Source organism: Falco rusticolus, chromosome 17 (assembly GCF_015220075.1).
Source record: "Falco rusticolus isolate bFalRus1 chromosome 17, bFalRus1.pri, whole genome shotgun sequence".
NCBI lineage: Eukaryota > Metazoa > Chordata > Aves > Falconiformes > Falconidae > Falco > Falco rusticolus.
This window is the reverse complement of record NC_051203.1, coordinates 2,274,662-2,296,042: the sequence shown is the minus strand read 5'-3', so window position 1 is coordinate 2,296,042 and position 21,381 is coordinate 2,274,662. Positions and strand designations below refer to the sequence as shown.

General features: G+C 48.0%; 1 protein-coding gene across 8 annotated transcripts in view; it reads left to right on the top strand.

Annotated features, from left to right (window-relative positions):
- BRPF3 (bromodomain and PHD finger containing 3) overlaps positions 1 to 20,557 on the top strand; it is a 34,855-nt gene extending 14,298 nt beyond the window's left edge. For all 8 annotated transcript variants that reach the window (XM_037410515.1, XM_037410517.1, XM_037410516.1 and 5 more), the window contains 10 exons: positions 818 to 949; positions 2,929 to 3,057; positions 3,430 to 3,742; positions 4,841 to 5,107; positions 5,276 to 5,776; positions 8,542 to 8,635; positions 11,099 to 11,196; positions 13,150 to 13,247; positions 15,275 to 15,429; positions 18,164 to 20,557. In XM_037410515.1, the coding sequence (XP_037266412.1) occupies positions 818 to 949; positions 2,929 to 3,057; positions 3,430 to 3,742; positions 4,841 to 5,107; positions 5,276 to 5,776; positions 8,542 to 8,635; positions 11,099 to 11,196; positions 13,150 to 13,247; positions 15,275 to 15,429; positions 18,164 to 18,347 (1,971 nt within the window). In that variant the 3' untranslated portion in view covers positions 18,348 to 20,557. The remainder of the gene's footprint in view (positions 1 to 817; positions 950 to 2,928; positions 3,058 to 3,429; positions 3,743 to 4,840; positions 5,108 to 5,275; positions 5,777 to 8,541; positions 8,636 to 11,098; positions 11,197 to 13,149; positions 13,248 to 15,274; positions 15,430 to 18,163) is intronic.
- Positions 20,558 to 21,381: the final 824 nt, after the last annotated feature.

The following is a 21,381-nucleotide window of genomic DNA, read 5'->3' as shown; positions in this document are numbered from 1 at the left end:
TTTTAATGTAGTTGGAGGAATTTATAGGCTTTCAGTTTGTGTGAAGACTGCTCTGGGTGATTAATAAAAAAAATACTTCCCACTCATCAGTCTGGAGCTTGGGGAAGCACAGCATTTCCTTCATGTACTAAGTTGGCATTTACCAGAAGTAAGTTCTTGAAAACCAATGTCCTATCAATATAAACCATCAAGATCTTGTGAAGCAATTGTCCTCTCTTGGCAATCATGCAAAAGTGTGTACACTTCAGGTATATCCTCCAAACCGTGTAAAAAGCTACAGATTTAGGAGAGGAAGGATGATTGCATTGCAAAGCCACTGAACTGTGCCTTGAAAGGTGTGAGCTCATCTCCCCGCAGTGGCTGCTCCTCTGTTTTGGTAAATCTCTTTCCGTGACACTCTTATTGGTTACAAAGAGGGTAACAACAGCGCTTTTCTCCCATGCTTTCGCTCGCCTTGCCTTTATAGTGCAAATGCTTTGGGCCGCCTCTTCAATGCACAGCAGCCAACAGAAAAATTTCCAGGCTCTGTAATGAACTTGGATATAAAAGCAGGGAGGGAGTGAAGGAGCATGCACTGAGGTGTGTTCCCAGGGTGTAGCTACAGCACGATTTAGTCCTAACTTCACAAATAACGTGAAATCCTGAAAGGCTGGTGTTGTGTTTGTGAGGCAGCTAAGTGCTGAGGAAGGAGGGGAAGTAGTCTGAGCAAGAGACAAGTAGACAGGAGGAAGATTATCAGAGCTATTTGCCAGAGACGCTGAGACGGGGGGGGAAGCCACTTGTGTGTTTCATCTCACCCCACTGCTGTGTCTTACAGAAGGAGCAGGATGAGAAGACCAGTGCCGTGAAGGAAGAGCTGAAGTACTGGCAGAAACTGCGGCATGACTTGGAGCGGGCACGGCTGCTCATCGAGCTGATCCGTAAGAGGGAAAAACTCAAACGGGAGCAGGTAGGGAGTTCTGGCTTTGAGTTGCTGCACTTGGCTTCGGTCCCGTGCAAGCTCTCTGTGCTGCAGGAGGCAGAAGCAGTTTTTCTTGAGTTTTGTCCCCTTTCCATAGAGTCTGACGGTTGGATGGACTCTCCTTTCATTACTCAGAACCAGGATTGGGCTGCAGGGTGCTGGGAAGATGTATTTGCATAACTGGTAGCAAAACTGATTCCTGCCCTGCAGCACCCCTTCTGTTTCTGGGCATGGACTGGGTGTTTTGCAGAGTAGAAATTAGATCTCCTTTAATGATTATTTCAGGAGTCTGATAACACCTACTCCAAAAAGACATCTAAATAGGAGTTCTGCTCTTCATTTCTAAAGCTGAAAATTCCTGGTTTTCCCTCTAAGTACTTTTTTTTAGAAGAAAAAGCTTTACGATGGAGACCATTTACTAAATTTTCCAATTTCCATTTTGATCTGTGTGCAGTTCTCCAAAGTTGCACCAGTTGAGGTTGCTTCCCCTGCTTGCTAGCTTTGTCTCTTGAGGGTCTTTGCGTGCTGTACCTGGTTTGTCACTGCAGCCACAACTGTGCTGTCTGGCATGAGTATCTTCAAGGCCAGCTTCATGAAAGACTCGCCCTGCATAGAGTGAGCAGGTACATGTGGCCTCAGGCATTCCCTGGGTGTTCTCAGGCTGGCTGCAGGAAGCCAGGCAGAGGGAAAGCGGCATCCTCTGTGATCGCAGCTCCTCTGTGCAAGCTGGTTTTTTGTGGCCAGAAACTGCCCACAGCTTTTCTGGAGTCCTTTTGATGCCAGCACTGGTTCATTTGCTGCGTTGTCCTTGATTTACAGCAGTTGCTCAGACCTGCTTGCTGTGTGGACATATTTTAGATAGGAGGATAAAAAAAAAAATCACTCTTGGGCTTTGTTTGCTTTTGGTATCTTGATATATCCCTATCACAGTTGGCTAAATCCATAAAAGCTTGTTAAAACAATGATGTGCTTTATGAAAGGATAAGATATCACGGAAGAGTGTATCTAGTTGGAGCTCTATCCTAGTCCAGCTTTTAGGTGAGTGGAGAAGGATGCTCTAGAGTCCTGAATCCTTGTTCGGCTTCTTTCCCGTTTTGTGGGGGAGAGAGTGGTCTTTAAATCCATCTTCATTCATTGTCTTATTGATGCTGTCTTGTATTTGATGTGCTAAGCAACAGTTTGCTTTATGTAAACAGACTTGCTTTCCTTTCCTACTGACGTGGTTGCTTTAATGACATAATGAGGGATTATAAGATCAAAGACATTGAAACGTTAAAGGAGAAATAAATACTTCTATTCTGTTTCCAGTCTCCTTTGAATAGAGTTTCATGTGAGAGATCAAACCAGTGCTACAACTTGTTTGCTTGAAATCAGTGTTAGAGACTTCATAAAGGATGTAAGAAACCGTATGAGGAATTTGCAGACATCTAACCACTGTTGTTTGGCTTCTGCCTTGAAGTGTGAGAGCTTATATCTTAAACTTTGTTTATGCTCTCTAGCCTAATTATGGGTGTTGTTCATGTAAACGCCTACATGCTTTTAACTTTTATATAGTGTTGCTAATTGGCATAATAATATCTTGAGGGAGGGAGTCCTACAGGATAATTTACCGGGCATGAATAGCTTCTTCCTGTTTTCATTTTCGGTTGTATTATCTTTTAATTTTCTGTGGTTTCCTCTTGGTTTGGCTTTATGAGATGGGATAAACAGGAGTTCCCCTTACGAGAGGACTGGACTGTGCAGTTAGACTCTGCAAAGTGCTGTCTCACGTGCATCCTGCACATGGAGGGGACAAGGTGTTTCCCAGAAATTCTTCGGCAATGAGTCTACCAGGCTAGTGCTGTGATGACCTGAGATTTCCACCACTGAGTAGAGCTTGGGTGATGATTTGGGAGAAACCGGAGGGAGACGCCACTCCTATGTCCTGTCCTCGATAACTGTGCTCATTTGTGTATTCCCGTTCCCAGGTCAAGGTTCAGCAGGCTGCTCTGGAGCTACAGCTGACCCCTTTCAACGTACTTCTGCGCACAACACTGGACCTGCTGCAGGAGAAGGATGCTGCCCAGATCTTCGCAGAGCCTGTTAACCTGAACGAGGCAAGTCTCTTTCCTAGAGGTGTCTTAACGGGTTGTAGATGAGCTATCGCTGGGCAGAAGCTCATGTGCTGTCATAATCCTGGAAGCACAAACCACCTTGTCCCAAGCTGCTGGTGGAATGTCTCAAAGAGGACTCCCAATGTGGGTATCCTTCCGGGCCAAAAAAGGGTATTGTTTTCTGGAAGCTTCAGCACGTCTCAGACAAGTAATGTTTTGCAGAGCCAGGATGTGTCTGCCTTGACTGGGTGACACAAAAATGACCCGCTGGCGCTGCCCCTTGCTGGTGGAAAGGGCATTAAGAGTGCTTATGATGGATACGCTCTAGTTGGCTAGTAAATGGTTTTTGTAATTGTACAGGTTTTATATGTTTAGGTTCCAGATTACCTGGAATTCATTTCCAACCCAATGGATTTTTCCACCATGAGGCGGAAGCTGGAGTCCCACCTGTACCGAACATTGGATGAGTTTGAGGAAGACTTTAACCTTATAGTTACCAACTGCATGAGGTATAATGCTAAAGACACGATTTTCCACCGAGCAGCTGTCCGGCTCAGAGACCTCGGAGGAGCGATATTGCGTCATGCACGGCGGCAGGCTGAAAACATCGGCTTTGACACTGATGTGGGGATTCACCTGCCTGAGTCGCCCAAAACCGAGGACTTTTACCGCTTTTCTTGGGAGGATGGTGAGTCTTTATTATTAACCTTTTTTTTTTTTACAGGCAGGTCGTAACTGTGTTCTTTGTTCTGAGCATGTCACTCAGCCTGCATGGAAATCACAACCATTGTTCAGCATACAAGAATTTTCCTATCGATGTATTTACATTAGCACATATCTAAGTCCTTTAGAGCCTCAAAGGGCAGGATTTCAGGTGAGTGGGGCACTCTGAGCTAGGTGCAGCTTAGCTCCAGCTCTCCTAGTGCATGTCTGGCTCTGAAGAGCCTTGTAACTGCCCGTGCTGTTTGATTTGTTGGTATTTTACAAGAACAGTGCGAAGGTGGCTGTAGAATCTTTTGCTCTGAGGAAAGCTCATTCATTTCATCGGCAGTTGGCAAGGTACAGAGCAACTGGGTTACGTGGAGCCCTGAGGCCTGGGAGCGGGTGATGTGGGGTTCGGGTACTGGGACCCAGGCAGTCCTAGCTGAGGCTTTCCGTTCACAACATGACCACTTCCATTCCCACAGCCGTCTTGAGATGCAGCCCCAAGGCACTGGTTGAATAACTTGGCTAAACTTAGTACAGGGTACCGCTGCCATCCAGCACGCCGAGCCTGCAGTCTGCTGTCCAGTTCCTAAATGTTGCAGCCTTCTTGGATGCACGTGGACAGTCTGTTAACAAAATTGGTGTTGGTGTAGGATAGCATGTCTCTCAGCTGTCTGCCATGCTCCTGTGGATGCCAGCCCTTCAACAGAGCCAGGAGAATGGCAAACGTGTTTTGTTTTGGCCAGTTCTGTTTGTGGTATGATTTTTGTCATTTAACCTGGCAGTGAAATAGGTTTCTGGCATGGACCTGGACTGTGAGCTGCCTTGGGTGCAGACACATGTCCTTTCACTGTTGCCCCTGGGACAGTAGCAGGAGCTGGAGGGCAGTGCAAATTAATTCAACTGCGCTTTACCCAAAGGAAGGAAGACCGAGCTCCAAGGTCAGCAGTTGCCAAATCCCCAAACTAAAGCAATTGGTTCCTGAATAGCATCAAAGAGAATGAGGCATGGCAGTGGTCCCAAATACTTCTTCAGGAAGCCTTACTCCTTCCCTTCACTGGTTCAATCTCTTTTGATGCAGTGGATAACATCCTCCTGCCGGAGAACCGGGCTCACCTTTCCTTGGAGGCCCAGCTGAAGGAGCTGCTGGAGAAGCTGGACATGGTGAGCACCATGCGGTCCAGTGGTGCCCGGACGCGACGCATCCGGCTCCTGAGACGGGAGATCAACTCCATTCGGCAGAAGCTGGCCCAGCAGCAGAACAAGAGCATGCCCAACGGGGAGCCTGTGCCACGGGAAGAGGGGCCGGATAAAACATCAAGGGGAGGGGACGAGGAAGGGGAGAAAGGTGAGAGGTTTCAGCAGGATTTTAGCTCCAGCTTTCTAGTGCATATCGACAGTCAAGGCTTGCTGTTTCTCCTGTCTGTGGCCCTAGTGAAAGACAGGAACGGCTGTTGTTGGTTTTGGGAATAACTCTTTCTGAAATGTTAGAGCAGATTCTTTATTCCTTTAACAGATGATGGCAAGCCCCCGCACCCTCCAACCCTGGAGCCCACAGGACCCGCACCCTCCCTCTCGGAGCTGGACTCTCTGCAGGACCCTCCAACGCTCAAACCCATCAGTGACAGCAAGTCCTTGAATCAGCTGCAGAAGAGGGTGAGGCCGGACAGGGAGCTCTTTGACAAGAAGGCTCTGCAGCGGGAGAGCCAAGCCTTCCAGCGCCTGCTCAGCGACAATGGCCTGAACGGACTGGCCTTGCCACCTGCGGATACCCCTGCCAGCCCCCCCTTCAGCGGCGTGGGCCGGCGGACATCTGTCCTTTTTAAAAAAGCTAAGAACGGGGTGAAGCTGCAGAGAGGCCTGGACTGCTCCCTGGAGAACGGGGAGGACCACAGGCAGAGCAGGCAGCTGTCACCCTCCCGCCCGGATGGGGAGCGACAAGCTCGGAAGCGGCCCCAGAGCAGGACCTGCAGCGAGAGCGATGGAGAGAAGTCACCCAGGCAGGCAGGGCAGAGAGGTAATTCCTTGGGATCTCTCTTCCTTCTGAACACTTGGAAACTGCGAGATGGGGCTGAGGGAGTGGAAATCCTGGGGCCGAGACATCTGCATCCAAACTACTCACCTGAAACTCATTTTATGCTTGGGGGGAAATACAGTCGCCGTAAGCAGACGTGTGTGACAAAAGCATTGTCTCTTCCACACATTTCTAAAATAGGGCAGACAAAACATGTCCATAATGAGTTTCTGGCAACTTTGTTCAGCTCTAGACACCTCCGTTTTAGACATTTAAAGGTACCAAGATGAAGCCCAGGGGGTCACAAGTAATTCTTCTCTTTGCCAGTCCGCAGGGCTGCTGTGAGAGAGGGTTTGCCATTTTTTGTTGCGTAAAGCCAACGTGCCCAGCCTCTTCCAGAGCTGTTGAATGGCCTGACTGGAGACTCCAGACTCTCCAGTAAGGGCTGAGAGGTGCTGGCATTCCTGCCCTTGTGGAAGGGTTTGTGTTGGCTCGGCCACTCTTAGGAGTAAGAGTTCCCTGCAGCAGAAATGGTGCAGTTGGTTGGAAGTGTGCAGTGGACCAGTAACACAGCACCCATGTAAGAAAGATGAGGTGTTAAACATGTGTACCCTCAGTTCTGGAGTTTAAACAAAACTAGTGGGAATACCAAGCAGGTTCCTTTTCAGATTAGATCTGCAAATGAGAATAAGCAGCTGAGATGAAATTTAGAAAGATGCCGGGAACATCCGAGTAACAACAATGTGATTACTTTTTAGTTGTGTTAACAGCCGTTGTGGGACAGTTCCCATCTGTACTTGACTTAGCCCACACCTCAGATATTATCTTAAAGTTATTTGGCTGTCAGAAGGCTGCTAGCAAATCGAGAGGAGGAGGAAAGCAGATGAATGTGGGCACTGACTTACCAGGACAGGTTAAAGGAAACACATAGACAGTTTCTCCAAAGAGTTGAGGGACTCACCATCGTCATCTGCCAGTAATTAAAGCAGAGGGGAATTGCCCACAGTGGATACAGGTCAGAATGAGAGGCTGCAATTAAAAAAGGGAAAATAAAGGCAGGATGCTGGAAAATCACTGATGACTAGGCAGTGACATCTTCCCTCTGCTGAAGCAGCACTGCTGGCTTTTTCCTATGAGTTGCAGCGCTGCTTTTGTGATTCAGCTCCTTCCACTGTCTCAAACACAATTTCTCCTAACTGGAGGGAGTTTCTGGCGTGCCAAGTCTGTGTTACTGCAGGAGCAGGTCAGTGTGATCGGGACTGTTGGAACAGGGTGATTCCCAGAAATGTGCCTCTTGTGGCAGTGCCGTATTTACAGCTCGAAAAAACCACTAGTGGCTTTGGCATGAATTTGCCCATTGTATGGTTGACAGGCTTTCGGTGGGGAACTTGGGGGTGGTGGGTCCCTGGGGGGGGGAAGGCCATGGTCATCTGGCTTCTTCAGCCTGCTCTGGGCTTGGGGATACACTCGGGGCTCGTTCCCTGTCCACCTCTGCCTGTCCCTGGTTGTAGGATCTTGTCTAAACTTGGAGGTGAGCCCAGCTTTCTGTGTAGGTGTCCCTCCAGTGCACGGAGCAGTAAACCTGGCAGTGAAGAGAAGGTTTCCAGCACTGTCAGTATCTGGGGCAAAGAAGTGAAATATTCCACTTACAGCTACAGTGACATTCGTGCCAGCCAGAGAGGAAGGTGGTGGGAAACCTTCTTCTACCCAGGGGGAATTTGCTTCCTCAGTGTCTGCTCCGTTCACTGGAAAATCTCATTTCCAGAAACCGAAGCAGTGAGTTTTTCCCAGAGCGGTTTTCTTTCAGCAAGGAACCTGTAACCAAATGAGCTCTGGTTTTATATCCCTGCTCCCCAGGGAGGGACCAGCCCGGCAGCCAGGCCTGGGGAGAGGCAGGGAGAAGTCTGTGGCCGTCGGCGTGAAACCTCCATGTCTTTTCCCAACGACAGCTGAAGCCAGATGAGCAGGTGGTTCATTTTCTGGCCTCCAGGCTTCCCTGGCGAGCTAGGTGCTGCGTAAAGCTTTCTTCGACCATCCCTGGGCACTTCTCCACCACTTGCTTCTTCAGAGACAGCCTAATTTTTTGTGTGCTGGGGGTAAAAATACCTTTTATTAGTCCCCACCTGGTTGCAGCTGAGTCTGGGGATCTCTGTGCAGGATTTCCCCTCTCTGGTTGAAGTATTCAGCATCTTTGTGTCTGTGAGTCGTGGGATAGTGACCCTACCTGAGCCTTGGTAGCATCTTTATGTGTTGCTGCTGCTTCTGCATTCAGCTCTGAGGCCCCCAACATAGGATCTGTTGGAGTAAGTCCAGAGGAGGCCACAAAGATGATAAGAGGGCTGGGACACCTTTCTTAGGGACAGGCTGGGAGAGCTGGGGTTGTTCAGCCTGGAAAAGAGAAGGCTCCGGGGAGACCTTACGGGACCAGTAGGAAAGCTGGAGAGGGACTTGTTACAGGGGCATGTAGCAACAGGACAAGGGGTAACGGTTGTCAACTGAAAGAGAGGAGATTTAAATGAGATATTGGGAAGAAATTCTTTGCTGTGAGGGTGGAGAGGCGCTGGCACAGGGTGCCCAGAGCAGCTGTGGGTGCCCTGGCACAGTTCAAGGCCAGGCTGGACGGGGCTTGGAGCCACCTGGGCTGGTGGCAGCTGTCCCTGCCCGTGGCAGGGTTGTTGAAGCCAGATGATCTTTAAGGTCATGTCCAACTCAAATCATTCCATCATTCTGTGATTCTTTGGGCTGACTCCCGTTTGTCTCCTGGGCAGGAGTGACTAACGGCTTTGCAAAGCACATGGAAAGTGGCTCTGACTCCGAGTGCAGCTCTGGCCTGGGCGGTGGGCTGGTGTTTGAAGCCTGCAGGTAAGTGCCCCCTGTGAAACTGTCCCCTAGAACACCTTGTGTGTCTGAATTAATCTACCTAGTTTTATTCAACTTCTTTGTTTCAAACCCAGCCGAACTGTTAGTTCTTTTGTGCATTCACCCTAAAAGATAAAAGCTGCTGAGGTTCTGTTCTGTCCTCTTAAGCTATAGGTCTCAAAAGCGGTGCGTGACTTTTCAAGCAAATGGCTATCTGTTCCACTTCTGTTCCTCAATGCATACACATCCTCCCTGCTGATGCATACCTCCTTGCGGTTCTTGAGAGCCAAAGCTAGAAAAACCGTGAATTCTAATGTCCAGATCAGCACTGCCGGTGAAGCTGAACTTCTGCCACCTACTGAAGTGCTGCTCTCTTCCTCTCAGAGGTTTAAAAGCAGAACTGGGCACTTCAAACAGGACTGAACAGACTTAAAGTAAACATCTGTCATCTTTTGGCCCGATGCAGTAGGCACCTGTGGGTACCATATCGTTTTTCTGGTCTTACCTACCTGTCCAGCCCTCTGAACACTGACTCAAGTAATTTCACAGCCCTTTCACTGCACAGTAAAACCTGTATTATGCCAGAATCACGTTTGTGTGTGTTGAGAGTGACAGGCTGGGGACGTTTGACCTTGATGGGTAAGATCATCCAGAACAGGCAGAAGCAAGGCTTTCTTAGTTGATATTCTTAGTAATATTTTCAGTGCCTTGAACGTGTCGTTGCCCTCTGCTTGTCTTTGGTGACCCTTGGGGTGATGACCTGTCACTTGAGAAATATGTTCAGACATTTAATGCTTCCAATGCAGGTGCTCAGTTAGTCCTGTAAGACTTCAAGCTTGCAATGTCAGTTGGACGCTTGAAATTATAAAGCTCCCCATGCACACCCGTTCTCAGGACTGAAGCTACAGTTTAAAACTGTTAATCAGCTGCATAACAAATTATTCTGCAGCGGGGCTGAATCCCAGGAGCATTTTTCGAATGAAAACTTCACTCTGCTGTGCAGAGTGATCGTAAATGTTAGCTGCCAAAAGAGTTGTATAGTTTTGTAGCTAAGGTTTGATGAGTGTTTCCTTTAGAAATCAGTTTGCAGAAGCTTTTGTGCCCATGATGAGGGGCAAGGCCCTGGATTTAGAGAAGCAATTTTAGTGCCAGGGCTTTTCCCTGTGGCAGGGTGATCCCATCTCCACAGTCAGATGCTGGGCAGCCTGAGAGAAGCACGTGGTGCCCCGATAAATTAATCTCTTAGCACATGCTGAGCCCCTTGGAGGCATAGGACCTCCAGCTCTTCTCTGGGATGGGACACCCACCCACCTCTTCATCTCTCCCCTCTCCTCTGGGCTGTGTGCCCAGATCTTCAGGTCAGTCATTGCCTCTTCTGTAAGCTGGATCCCACCATGACCTCCGTGCAGATCTCACAAGAAGCTCTTGCAATCAGCTCTCATAAAGCAAGGAGCTGCGTCAAAGGGAACAAAAAGGAGGGACCTGAATTCGAGCATAGTTGCAGTGTCATTTAAATGAGGGCCCTTGCGTCACGCAGAAATCCTTTGTGGGGAGAGGATGCTGTCAGAACAGGACCAGGAGCCAAAAGTTCCCTTTCAAACCATGTCTTGTCTGTATGGCCCCACCGTGCTTGCCTCTGTTTCCCCACCTGTCGGTGAGGGAGACAAATCTGAATTCACAGGGGAGCGTGGGGATTTGTTAGTTGATGTTTGTATAGTACTTTGAAGATGAAAAGTGTGATCTAAGTGCTTATTACAATAATTGCAAGCAATTCACAGAGCAAAAATTACATTAGAGCTGTGTGACACCCACAAAACAAGGAATTAAAACCAAGCTGATGTCTCATGGATAACTTGTACAATTATTCTATTTAGGAACAGCTCTGTTTACTGCTTTTTCCCCAGTCTTTCTTTTTGAGCGCCAAATTCACTCAGAATGGGTTGCTTATTAGAAAATCATAAAAGAAAAAAAAAAATAATTACAGTAAGTGAAAAAATGCGATTGCTTGAGGTGGAGATAGTCCATTTTCTGAAATGTTTGTACTAGTGAGGTGAAAGGACATTCAGGACGTGGGCTGATAAGAGTGCAGTTGTACATGTATTGGAGTGGTGCTGGGGGGCTGCTCTGTCATCTCTGAAGTCCGTGCACAACTGGGTGAGCTCAGGCAGGCTCCAGGCGTCGCCGCGTCAGCTCGGCGGTGTGAAGCCTTTGCTGAATTTCCTCCTCATGTTCATAGCTCCGTTTCTGTTGGGCCCCTTTCATCACTCATGGCAAAGCCGGGATGATGTCCAGCGTACTTGCACCAGAAGAGGTGTGTTGGTGACATCTTGCTCAAGTATTCGGTGTTCTTTTCATGTCAGTGATGCCCCTGTACAGTAATTTTCCAGTATTTTAAACAGAGCTGGGGAATCCATTTACTGGGCTTTGTGTTCAGGGGTCACCTGTTTTCTCCTATCTTTCTACCAGTGGTTTGATGCCTCCCAAGCGAAGTCGAGGGAAGCCAGCTCTTTCTCGGGTGCCCTTCTTGGAAGGTGTGAACGGAGACTCTGATTACAGCAGCTCAGGTGAGAATGGCTGCACAGCACGCCCTGCTGCGGTCCCACCGCGCCGTAGGGCTGGCAGCCTCTGGACCGGGGGTCGCAGGTCTCCACGTGTGCCAGGAACCAGTCCTGCACGAGCTACCCAGGTTGTACAACCAGGCTGCTGACACCTGGGCATTATTAACTTGCTTCGTTACAAATTTCGGTTAGTGCATTAAAGGTTTTTCCTGCTTTCGCTTTTGCTGATTGCCTGTGCTCTGTGTTCTCCTCAGGTGGGTGCTTTCCGTAGGTCTGGTGTGTGTAATATGCCTGGCACTGTCTTCTCCTGGTTTGGGACTAGTTCTCTTTCATGATGCTGCGATATAAACAGTAAATCATAATTATAGGAGGGGTTTCTCTGGAGATGACTTCGTAGCTGTTCCTTCTTGTGTTGCTATCATTGCTTTCAAGGTCTGTGTCTTGTTTTTGTCAAGTTGTCGTTGTCAGACCGTGCTATACATCTGTAAAACTGCGCCACACTCCTCTAATACCACCCAAGGCACTACGCCACTCTTCCAGCGCTCACACGACCAGACTCTTGTCTTACAGTCTATCAATGACAGAGTTATTGCAGGTTTATACTGAAATCAGAATTCAGCTTTGACTCCCTGGCACGCCTGTGCCCTGTACGGCTCCTGGCTCCCTGGGAACCGTTATTATCCTGGACCCTGTGCGCTCAGCAATCCACTCTGGAAATAAACTTACGGAGCGGGGCTAGTACCGGCAGAATTAGACTCAGTGGGACAATTCTGTGGTTTTGTACCTAATTTCATTAATGGAGGAATACATCTGGAATGCAATAGTGGAGGAGCACATCAGGTCGTCTTGGCAGGGTGCTCATTTGGGTTGTGCTCTGCATTTTCTAGATGCAGTTTGACTTCTGGTAAAGGCAGTGTTTGACCATCCCCCCCCAGAGCAAACACTACTTGCTGTAAAATTCACATTAACGAAGACGACTCCTTTTTGGGGACCAGGAGCTGGCAGATTAGTTATTCATGTCTGGAATGGATCTTTTGCAATACTTCTGACATCAGTTTGAAAAAAAATTCATAGCTAATAGGCTTCTGTCAGCTAGAACCAGGCACTTCCTGCAGAGATCAAATAGCCCCAAGGTATCTGGCATCAGAATAGTCTAGATATCTGTATTTAGGAGGAATAAAAAGGAGCTCTCTGAACACTGGTCCAAATTAATCTCAGGTAAAGCTTCATCAACGCCATTGAGGGTGGATTTGGCTTGGTGGAGCCTAATGGACCAAATTCATCGCTCGTATACCCATTTGATTTCAGCGATATAGCAGCTATTCACTCCAGAGCTGAATTTGATTGCTATTTCCATATTGAAGAGTTCATGTGAAGCTATGTGCATGCACAGACTTAGACTCATGATTTAGGAGACTGTGGCTTTGTCTTAACGTGGAACATTACTGTAGTGACAGAGGATAAAGAAGGCTGGACATTCACCATGGCCAGGCTGGGTCTCACTGCACATTAAATTTTATCCTAAACTTAATGGAGATGAGATGTGTGTCTTACCACCTCTGGTTTGGCTACCCAGTGCCTATAGGGACAAATGATAAGTGGCTTTCCATTTTCCTCTAGTTCTTGATGAAGAGAAATGGTTTGGAATTACGCATATGTGCATGCAGTGATGATTAAATGTGTGCTCTTGCGTGACGAATAGCTGAACGATAGGTTTATTATGAAAAAAAGGTGAAATTCCAGCTTTCTGCTTGCTGCGGAAGCCAATAGGTTGAAAAATTAAAACAGAAACCTTGTCAGTATGTTTTAAGCACAATAGTAGCTCATCTTTTCTAGCTGGTTGCTGGTGAGGCAATGCAAGCTGTCATGCCTGGGTTAAACAGCAGTGTGGTTTTTTGTGTTATCCAACCCCCTTGCTTGCAATTGCCCTGCTAAACCATGTTTCCTTCTGTCCCTTAGGCAGGGCTCTCCTCATGTCCTTTGAAAATCAGGCTGAGCTGGAGCCCTTGGAGCTTGTGTGGGCCAAGTGCCGTGGCTATCCCTCCTACCCTGCCTTGGTAAGTACCCTGCTGCTCTCTCCCAGCCTGTACCCACAGCACAGGCAGCCCAGGGCACAGTGCTAGCGTGCAGTGTAACCAGACAGAAAAGGAAAACTTCCCAAAGTCATGCAATATGTGCTTTTTTTGCTTTTTTTTCCTTTCCCCTTCGCACAGTTAGTTTTCCCTCTGCTCATTGTTTCACAGCATTGCAGAGGACTCATAAAACATTGGTCTCTCAATGCCAGGGATAGGAGGAGATCTTTCTTCTCCTTTGCTGTTCACTCTGCAGTTATGGGGAAAGTCATCAGTCCTGTTGGCATGAGAAGATGTAAATTTTATAAAGGCAGGCACCAGGATCCACTGGTGTCTTAACTGCCCACACATTTTCCTATCTGTAGTGAGTACAACTCCATATGTAGGTGCCCAGCTGGCCTTGTGATGTGTATATCCTCTTGCAATAACCATATGTTTGATTTAAATATGAGAATATATGCACGTGTTTGCACCTAGTCCTTCAAACAATATTTCCTTCATATTTATCCATCTTTGGGTATTTGACTATTAAGGTGAAATCCATAAACCTGGCTTCAGTGAGCACCGCACTCTGTTCCAAAGCAAGCCGTGACGTGCAGCCCGTGCTAGGAAGTGCCAGTACCACTGCAGGCTTTGCAGTGCTTGTTAACTTACCAACCGAAGTTGCTGAAGTGGGTATATCAGTAGGAATGTGAGATAGGCTGACTACAGTTTGTTGTTTCTACTACTTTTAAATATATCCGTTGAGCCGTGGCTCTTGTGCCGTCTCTGCTCCGTGTAATTTCTGCATGGCTGCAGCCATCCCCTGAAGTACCCTTATGGTTGGGATCGCTAGGACAGACTGTGCCTTGCGAATGATGAGAAATTGTAGGGGGTGAAAGCAAGTGTAGTCATCACGGAAATTACACGAGTCTCTACATCCAAGCAGCAGAGCTGTGAAACCAGGCGTAAGCTGACGCAGCGTGTATGCCAGGCCATAGCTGAGCACAGGTCTGATGCCGTCAAAAAGGGCAGATTTTGCTAAAAGCGTGACCCTCATCCCTGCGCTTACTCTTCAGTGGGAGCCCAGAGGAGGGAACAGCTGTGTATCTGCCAGCCAAAGCATTTTTAGATCTCTGCATGGCTACAGCCAAAGTTAAACTGTGCTTTAGCGTGGATTTAAACACTGGGATTGCCCCCAAAAAAGGCGGGTTTTTTTATAGCAGTCTGTTGTGGTGGTAAAATGTCTTAATAAATTCTTACAGTGGGCCAATATCAAAGCCAAGCTGCTTTTTCAAGCCCTTAGGAGCTGAGATCAGGAGATGAAGAAGAGTAGACCACGTACTGCATCCACCCTTTGCTGTTCATTCTCCTCCTGTGATCACATAGCACAAATGTTGGATGCTGACATTTCTGCTTTATGTGGGGAGAATCGAGGCATCTGTTACTTCTCTCCAAAATTACTGTAGTCTGTGTTCCCTTAGCCTGATAAAGCTGGCACTGCTCGTCAGCTTTTTCAAAATATCGGGCCTGATTCTGATCTAATAGCAGTATAAATCCGAGCAGTGCCGCTGAAGTCAACCGGATTGCAGCAGAATGAAGCTGTTGTGATATCGCAGGGTGCTGGCAGAGTGTGGAAGCGGTGTTACATTTATTGTGTGAGTTTGGAGGGAGGGAGGGAGGGAGGGAAATCCTTCGCTGAATACAACAATGCTGAGTTTGTACGAAATTGCCAGTTAATGTAAATGCATCTACCTCCACACAGAACCACATACTTCATGTCCTTCTTTTTTAAGGTCAGGTGCTTGGCTTTTGGATGGATTGGCTTCCCTTCCACAAAGGAAGCCTTGAGGACAGGAAAATTTTTTTAAAAGAGCCTCTGAGACAGAACAAGCAATTTTGCTTACCCATCCTAAGTAGATTTTAATTCTCTTAACTTGGATAGACTGAAAGAACAGGGCAGGGGTGGGGAAATGCATTCTCTGCAGTACTTGAAGGGTTTTGTGCTTAAATATCTTTCCCTGTGTCCCTAGATAATCGATCCCGAGATGCCACGTGAGGGTTTGCTCCACAATGGAGTCCCCATCCCAGTCCCACCCATGGATGTGTTGAAGCTGGGGGAGCAGAGGCAGACAGAGGCAGGAGAGAAGCTCTTCCTTGTCCTTTTCTTTGACAACAAGAGAACCTGGTGAGTGTGTGCAGACAGGCGGGTGCCGAGAGAGAAGATTTAACATAATCTTTGATATATGGGAGCATACAGGGATGATGCTGATCATGTTACATGGAAATGGGCAAAATTTAAACATGCAGCACTCAAGAAAAGTCTGACTAAGGAAGCCAGCCTGCTTTTCCTGGCCCAAGAGCACAACACCTTACTGCTGCACTTCCACGGTGAGCAGCCCAGCATCCTTCACCCAGGGGTCGCATCACCACAAAAATACTGAGGCACGTGAAGAGCCAATTTAGTAGTCTAAATCTGCAGCAAATTAGAAAGAGCATTTGACTCTAAAACACCAGCAGACTGAGCAGCCAGTTCCACTGCTGCGCAAAAGATTTGCCAAAAATCTCCACGGTAACATTTGCAAAATGCTGGGTTTATTCCATATTTAGACTTGCCTGCTTTTTCAGAGGTGACAAGTGCCTGCAGCTTTCAAATCAAGTTATTTGTTTAAGATGGAAAATGTAGGTGTAAGCACCTGGATCGGGGCGAGTGAAATATCTCAAGGCTTTTTACTGTTCTGTCTCAGGCAGACTGAATCTGCTGATTTTAGTATCGTTGGCTGACCACGCTCACGTGGCAACAATATCCCAGCCAGATATAATATGTCACAAACCAGTGACGTGCCTTAAAAATAAGCAATAAGGCTTTGAAATCCGTGTATGAAACAATTGGAAACTTGGAAAACTGGAGAACTATCCTGGAAGATGTCAGGCAGCTGCGTGCTGAACCCACTGGATTATTTAACCAGCGGATGCCACATGTGGGACATGAACCAAGCGAATAAATTGTCAGGCAGGAGGTGACACCTGTGTGCAGCTGGGATCCCCTGGGATCCAGGGAGTTTATACTGTGGACAAGGCAGATGCTGGGCCATTGGGGTGCCCATGGGAGCGGAGGAGAGAACAAGCTTGCCTCTTCTGCTGCTGCCTCTATGAAATAACATACCAAGCATTTAAAAAGGAGCCTGGTGGTATTCAACAGCTCTTCTCCAAGCATTTAAAATGAGCCTGGGGGTATTCAACAGCCCTTCTCCTCCTTAGTCTTCTGAGGAAGGTCTTTGCAGGCATCCCTGGGAGAGCAGGGAACCATGAGGTCAGGGAAGGGCGAGGTGCTGGAGGAAGGAGGTGAATGTTTCCCGGAGGCTGTGTCACAGCTGGAGGGAGGGTACATCACGGGGAAAAAGCAGAGCCAGTCCCCCAGCGGGGTACAGCAGCAAGGGGGACTGTTGCCCCTACATTTGGGGCTGCTACGGTGTTTTATGCAGTCCAAAGAGATGGAAGCAAGGTGCAACAGAGGCAAAGGAAAAGTACGTGCTGTCTTCTTGGGAAGCTGAGAAGGGGATCACGTTTGCATCACCTGATGAGTATGGTTGTGTCCTCTGGGGAAAAGAGGGGCCAAGGGACACACTCCTGAGGCTTTTTATTAGCATGCGGCATTGTTTCACTGCCCCTGATTACCAGAACCACTTGATACAGGGCACGTTCTTCAAAGAGGTACTAATGATTTTTAGTGGAAAATCAATGGCAGTGCTATGCTTGCTGTTGCTGTACTCATTGGTTTTGAAAAATCTAAATCCAGACTTGGAATTGAAACTACCTTCCCAATAAAAATCAGCATTTCGGCTTTGCCCTGCTCTTGTTGAAGACAAGCTCTGGTGGGTGTTTACACTCTCAAGTGGCCGCTTAGAGCCTTGTTTGCAGTTTGTGGGAAGCTAAGGTGCCTCAGAAAAGTCATAAAACCCCTTCTTGGTGCCAGATCCGAATTCTGCTGACTTCAGTGGTGCCGCAGAAGGATCACGAAGGCTGAAAATCGGTCCCTCGTCTTTGTGGTGAAGATGAGCTGAGCTGCCCCGTGTTGCCCACGTTGGCTGGCTGGGAGATGCATTGCCCTGTGCAAGCAGCGGCTGAGGTTGAACTCCTAGGGGCTGGGCTTTGTTAGGAAAGATGGATGGCATGTACCTGAGTGTGCTAGTTAACCTGGGCTAATGATTGCCCAATAAAAACTTGCCACAGATAAGGCACTTGCAATTTAAGTCACCACTTGGAGTCAGCCTGGGCTTGGGACGTGTCTACTGGAAGCTGCCTGTTTCTGGATGATACTCGGGTAGTTATACCCACCCAAACGCTGATGCTTACAGTGTCTTGGGACAAGGCAGAGCTTTCTCGGAGATAAAAACTTAACTTTCCACCATGGAAGTCCCTGTATTTGCTGCTCTGTGGAGCACAGGAATTTCCAAGTTTCCCCTGGAGCTCCAGGGAGCATTGAAAGCCTTGAGGGAGGACTCCAAGGAAGGAGAAAACTGCTCGTGCAGGAAGGTATTTTGGCTACAGGTGGGGGGTTCACTATGTCAAATGCAGGTCTCTAAACATCGGTAGCATCATGGTGGAGTGTTAATTGTAAACAGATAGATCACACGAGTGTAGCTGCTCCTGGGGAGGAGATGACAACCAGTGAGTAGTTGCTGCTGAGGTGTGTGAGGAACGCTTGTGGAGCTTGTGTTAGCCCGTGTCTTGGAAATTCCTGGGACAAACTCCGTGGCCTGGAGCAGCCGTGCAGTGGGTGTGAGAGCCAGGCACACGGGAGCAGTCAGCCTGCTGTGAGAGCTCAGGCCTCTGCGAGGGCAGGAGGCTCCGGGCGTTTGCTCTTCCTTCCCGTCTCCCTGCCGATGCCCTCGGTGACAAGGCTTTGCGCTCTGTTGCAGGCAGTGGCTTCCGCGTGACAAAGTCTATCCCCTCGGCGTGGACGACACAGTGGACAAGTTAAAGATGATGGAAGGACGAAAAACCAGCATCCGCAAGTCTGTGCAGGTGGCGTATGACCGAGCCATGATCCACATGAGCCGCGTGCGGGGAGATCATCCCTTCGTGACCTCCAGTTACCTGTAAGGGGTCGGGGTGGCCGGTCCTCCTTTTTCTCCAGACCCCACGCTCGCTGCGTCGGCAGAGCGGACTCTCGTGCACTGCCCAGCCAGGGATGCCGTTCCCAGCAGCTGTCAGCACTCCTCAAAGTACCCTGAAACGTGCCAAAAAGCCTGTCCAGCTTCTTTCTGAATGTGTCTCGCTGAAGAGCTGGCAGATGAAATCTCTAGTCTACAGGGCCAGGAGTAAGGTGGTTGGGGAAAGCTGCCAGGTGACGGGAGCCAGGGTGAGCTGATGCAGTGAGCAGAGCGCAGCGTTCGGATGTTCGGACCTCGTGCACCCTCCCTCGGCCCTGCTTCCCTCGTGCCACCGGGGTTTTGAAGTCGTCGGCCAGCCCCGAGTAATTCCCAGGAACCCGTCACCACTGTAACTGAACCAGGATCCTTTACGGAAATCTCAACTGGACTTTCTTGTGCCAAATTTACCCTAACCGTCATTGGCCTTTTCATTTATTTTTTTTTTTTTTAAATGACATTGGTTGTCCCATCACATTAAAAAAAAGAAATCGTAGCTGGGAGTTGGTGTTACGATTTTCCTGCCTACACACATAGTGTTTTCATGTTAAATTTTCTCTCGTTGCATTGAGAAAAGCTTGAGATATTTTGGTAACCTTCCCCTCTGCTGCACACACTTACATGCACAGATGCACAGAGCTTTAAATATGAAAAGCAAATTACCTGATTTTTTTGTTTGTGTGTGTGTATTACGTCCTAGAAATTTATTTGGTAGTTTGACATTTAAATTCTTACTTCCGTGACTGTGCTTGTTCCAGTAACATCTCATATCATGGTTTAGCACAGTACTGAGTCTAAGCAAAGATAACTTCCTTTTTTTAGAAGCAAAACTAATTTTGGAGGTGTCTAATGAGCTGGAGCAGCTTTGCAGGCACTGAGGTTGATCAGGGTTGGAGGGAGATACATCTTTTGTGTTGGTTTATGCACATTTGGTGTACGGCTCCTCTTCCTTTCTTCCCTTTTTTTCTGTCTCTCTAAGGTTTTCCTCTGACTCGGTTTGGGTTGGAACACAGCACTAACTAGAGCACACAACCATTTTGCCTTTTCGCCTTCTCCCACACACGCATATCCTTGCCCTGGTGTGGGGGTCTCCAGCGCTGTCATCCATTAAATCCCAAGTAAACCCAGCTCTGCAGACAATCCCTGGTTTTTTGGGGGGGTTGCGTTGCAAAAAAACGGGGACAGCCGATGGTTGGAAACCTGATGACAAAACCTTTTCTATTAGCCAAGGACTTTATGATTTCTCTGATCTCTTCTGTTGTGTATCCCTTTTTGCTTTCCCATTTTAAGAACCAAAGGTGCAGAGCAAGATTGTAGATTGAATATCATCATTTCGCTTTTTAACTCAATATTTTTTTATTATTTTAACTTTTTCATACTGAAGAGAATGTTGGGTCATAATAATAATAATAATAATAATAATGAATAGTGGGGAGTAATCACTGCCATTTCTACTTGGTCTACTTTTTTAAAATACCACTTCTTATACATTGGGACATGGAACCACACTTTAAGGAAGATTCCTGTAACATATAGAGATGGGGCATAGGATTTTGTAAAAATAATAATAATAATAATAATAATGCCTAATGGAGTGTGGCTAGGGAAGGATGTTGTGTATATAGTTGTAAAATATTGTTCTAAATTATTTAGACCTATTGTCACCATTCTTGAAGTCCTCAGTTGTGTTGCTGGGTCTTTTATATGCACACAGTGTAATTTATTTAAAGGAACATACACTTTTCCAGGTGGTAGCTCAGCTGTGGACTTGTGACCTGTGTAACATGTTTTAAGATCTTGGGATTTTGGGGCTTTTTTGGGGTTTTGGTTTTTGTTTTGTTTGTTTTTTAAATGACATTTTAGAATTTGAATTGGCTAATATCCTGCTGTTGCTACGGGACCTAAACGTTACTGTCAGTCTGCTGTAAAGCACAGATCGCTCTATTTATTGTAGAAAGTGAGTTTATTTGCTTTCTAGAATTGTTTATATCAGATGGTATAAGAGAGGTAATAAGAAAATCTATGCTTGTAAAGAAAAAAAAATGCTAATTTTACCTACTATAACCTGACTGTCTGAGACTATATTTTCTCTCTGAGAAATAAATGTTCTAATGTATAAAAAAAACCCCAAAACAAGCCAAAAGAGTCTTTCCTTGCTAGCATTGTCCTGGGGTTCAGGACATCGCTTACCGTGATGGTTTCTATTCATCCCAGTCATCCCAGATTGTTGCAAAGAGCAACGATGGGGAGGAAGGGGCACGCAGAGGGATTTCTTGTGCCGCCTTGAACATCTCCTGGAGGTGAGTGTTCCCCGTGCGGTGGGCAGTGGGGCTGGGTGCTGCAGGAAGGGGTCCCACCCGGCCCCCTGCATGGCAGCCCTCTGCCCGGGGGGGTGGCTAGGAGCCCCCGGGGCATGGGAATTGGGAATTTGGGGTTTGAATCCCATCTCCTGGTGATGCTCCTGCAGTGACGGGCCACGGGCAGTGGGACTTGCCAGCTGGACGGAGGTGGGAGCTGGGCGATGGCAGCGGCCGCGGGGCTGGTCCCTGGCTCCTGGCTGGGGAGGGTTTCTCCTCTCAGCAGGGCTCTTGCCTTCTCTCTCTTCCCTGAGGTGTGTTTTCCCTCCCTGCACAGGCTCACGTTGCGGCAGGCAGCGGTGCACCGTCAGGACCCAAGCCCCTCTGTGCAGACCCCGTGTTTTGGAGGCTGCTGCTCCCCGAGGGCGCAGGTATCGCTCCCATCCACCGCGAGCACGAAGCCCTTCTGGGGCCAGAGGTGCAGGTCCACTGCCGTGATGCAAAACCCGGCGGCAGCCAGGGGATGCTTTTCCCTTCCCCGCATCCCATTGTCAGCCCCAGCACCACAAATTTGGCAGGAGACTGATGCGGTCACCTGCCTTGAGGCCTCATCCTGGCTCATGCTCCTCTGCCTCCTGTGCTCAGGCAATTGTCAGCCTGAGCCACGAAAAGCCCCGTTTTCCAATAATC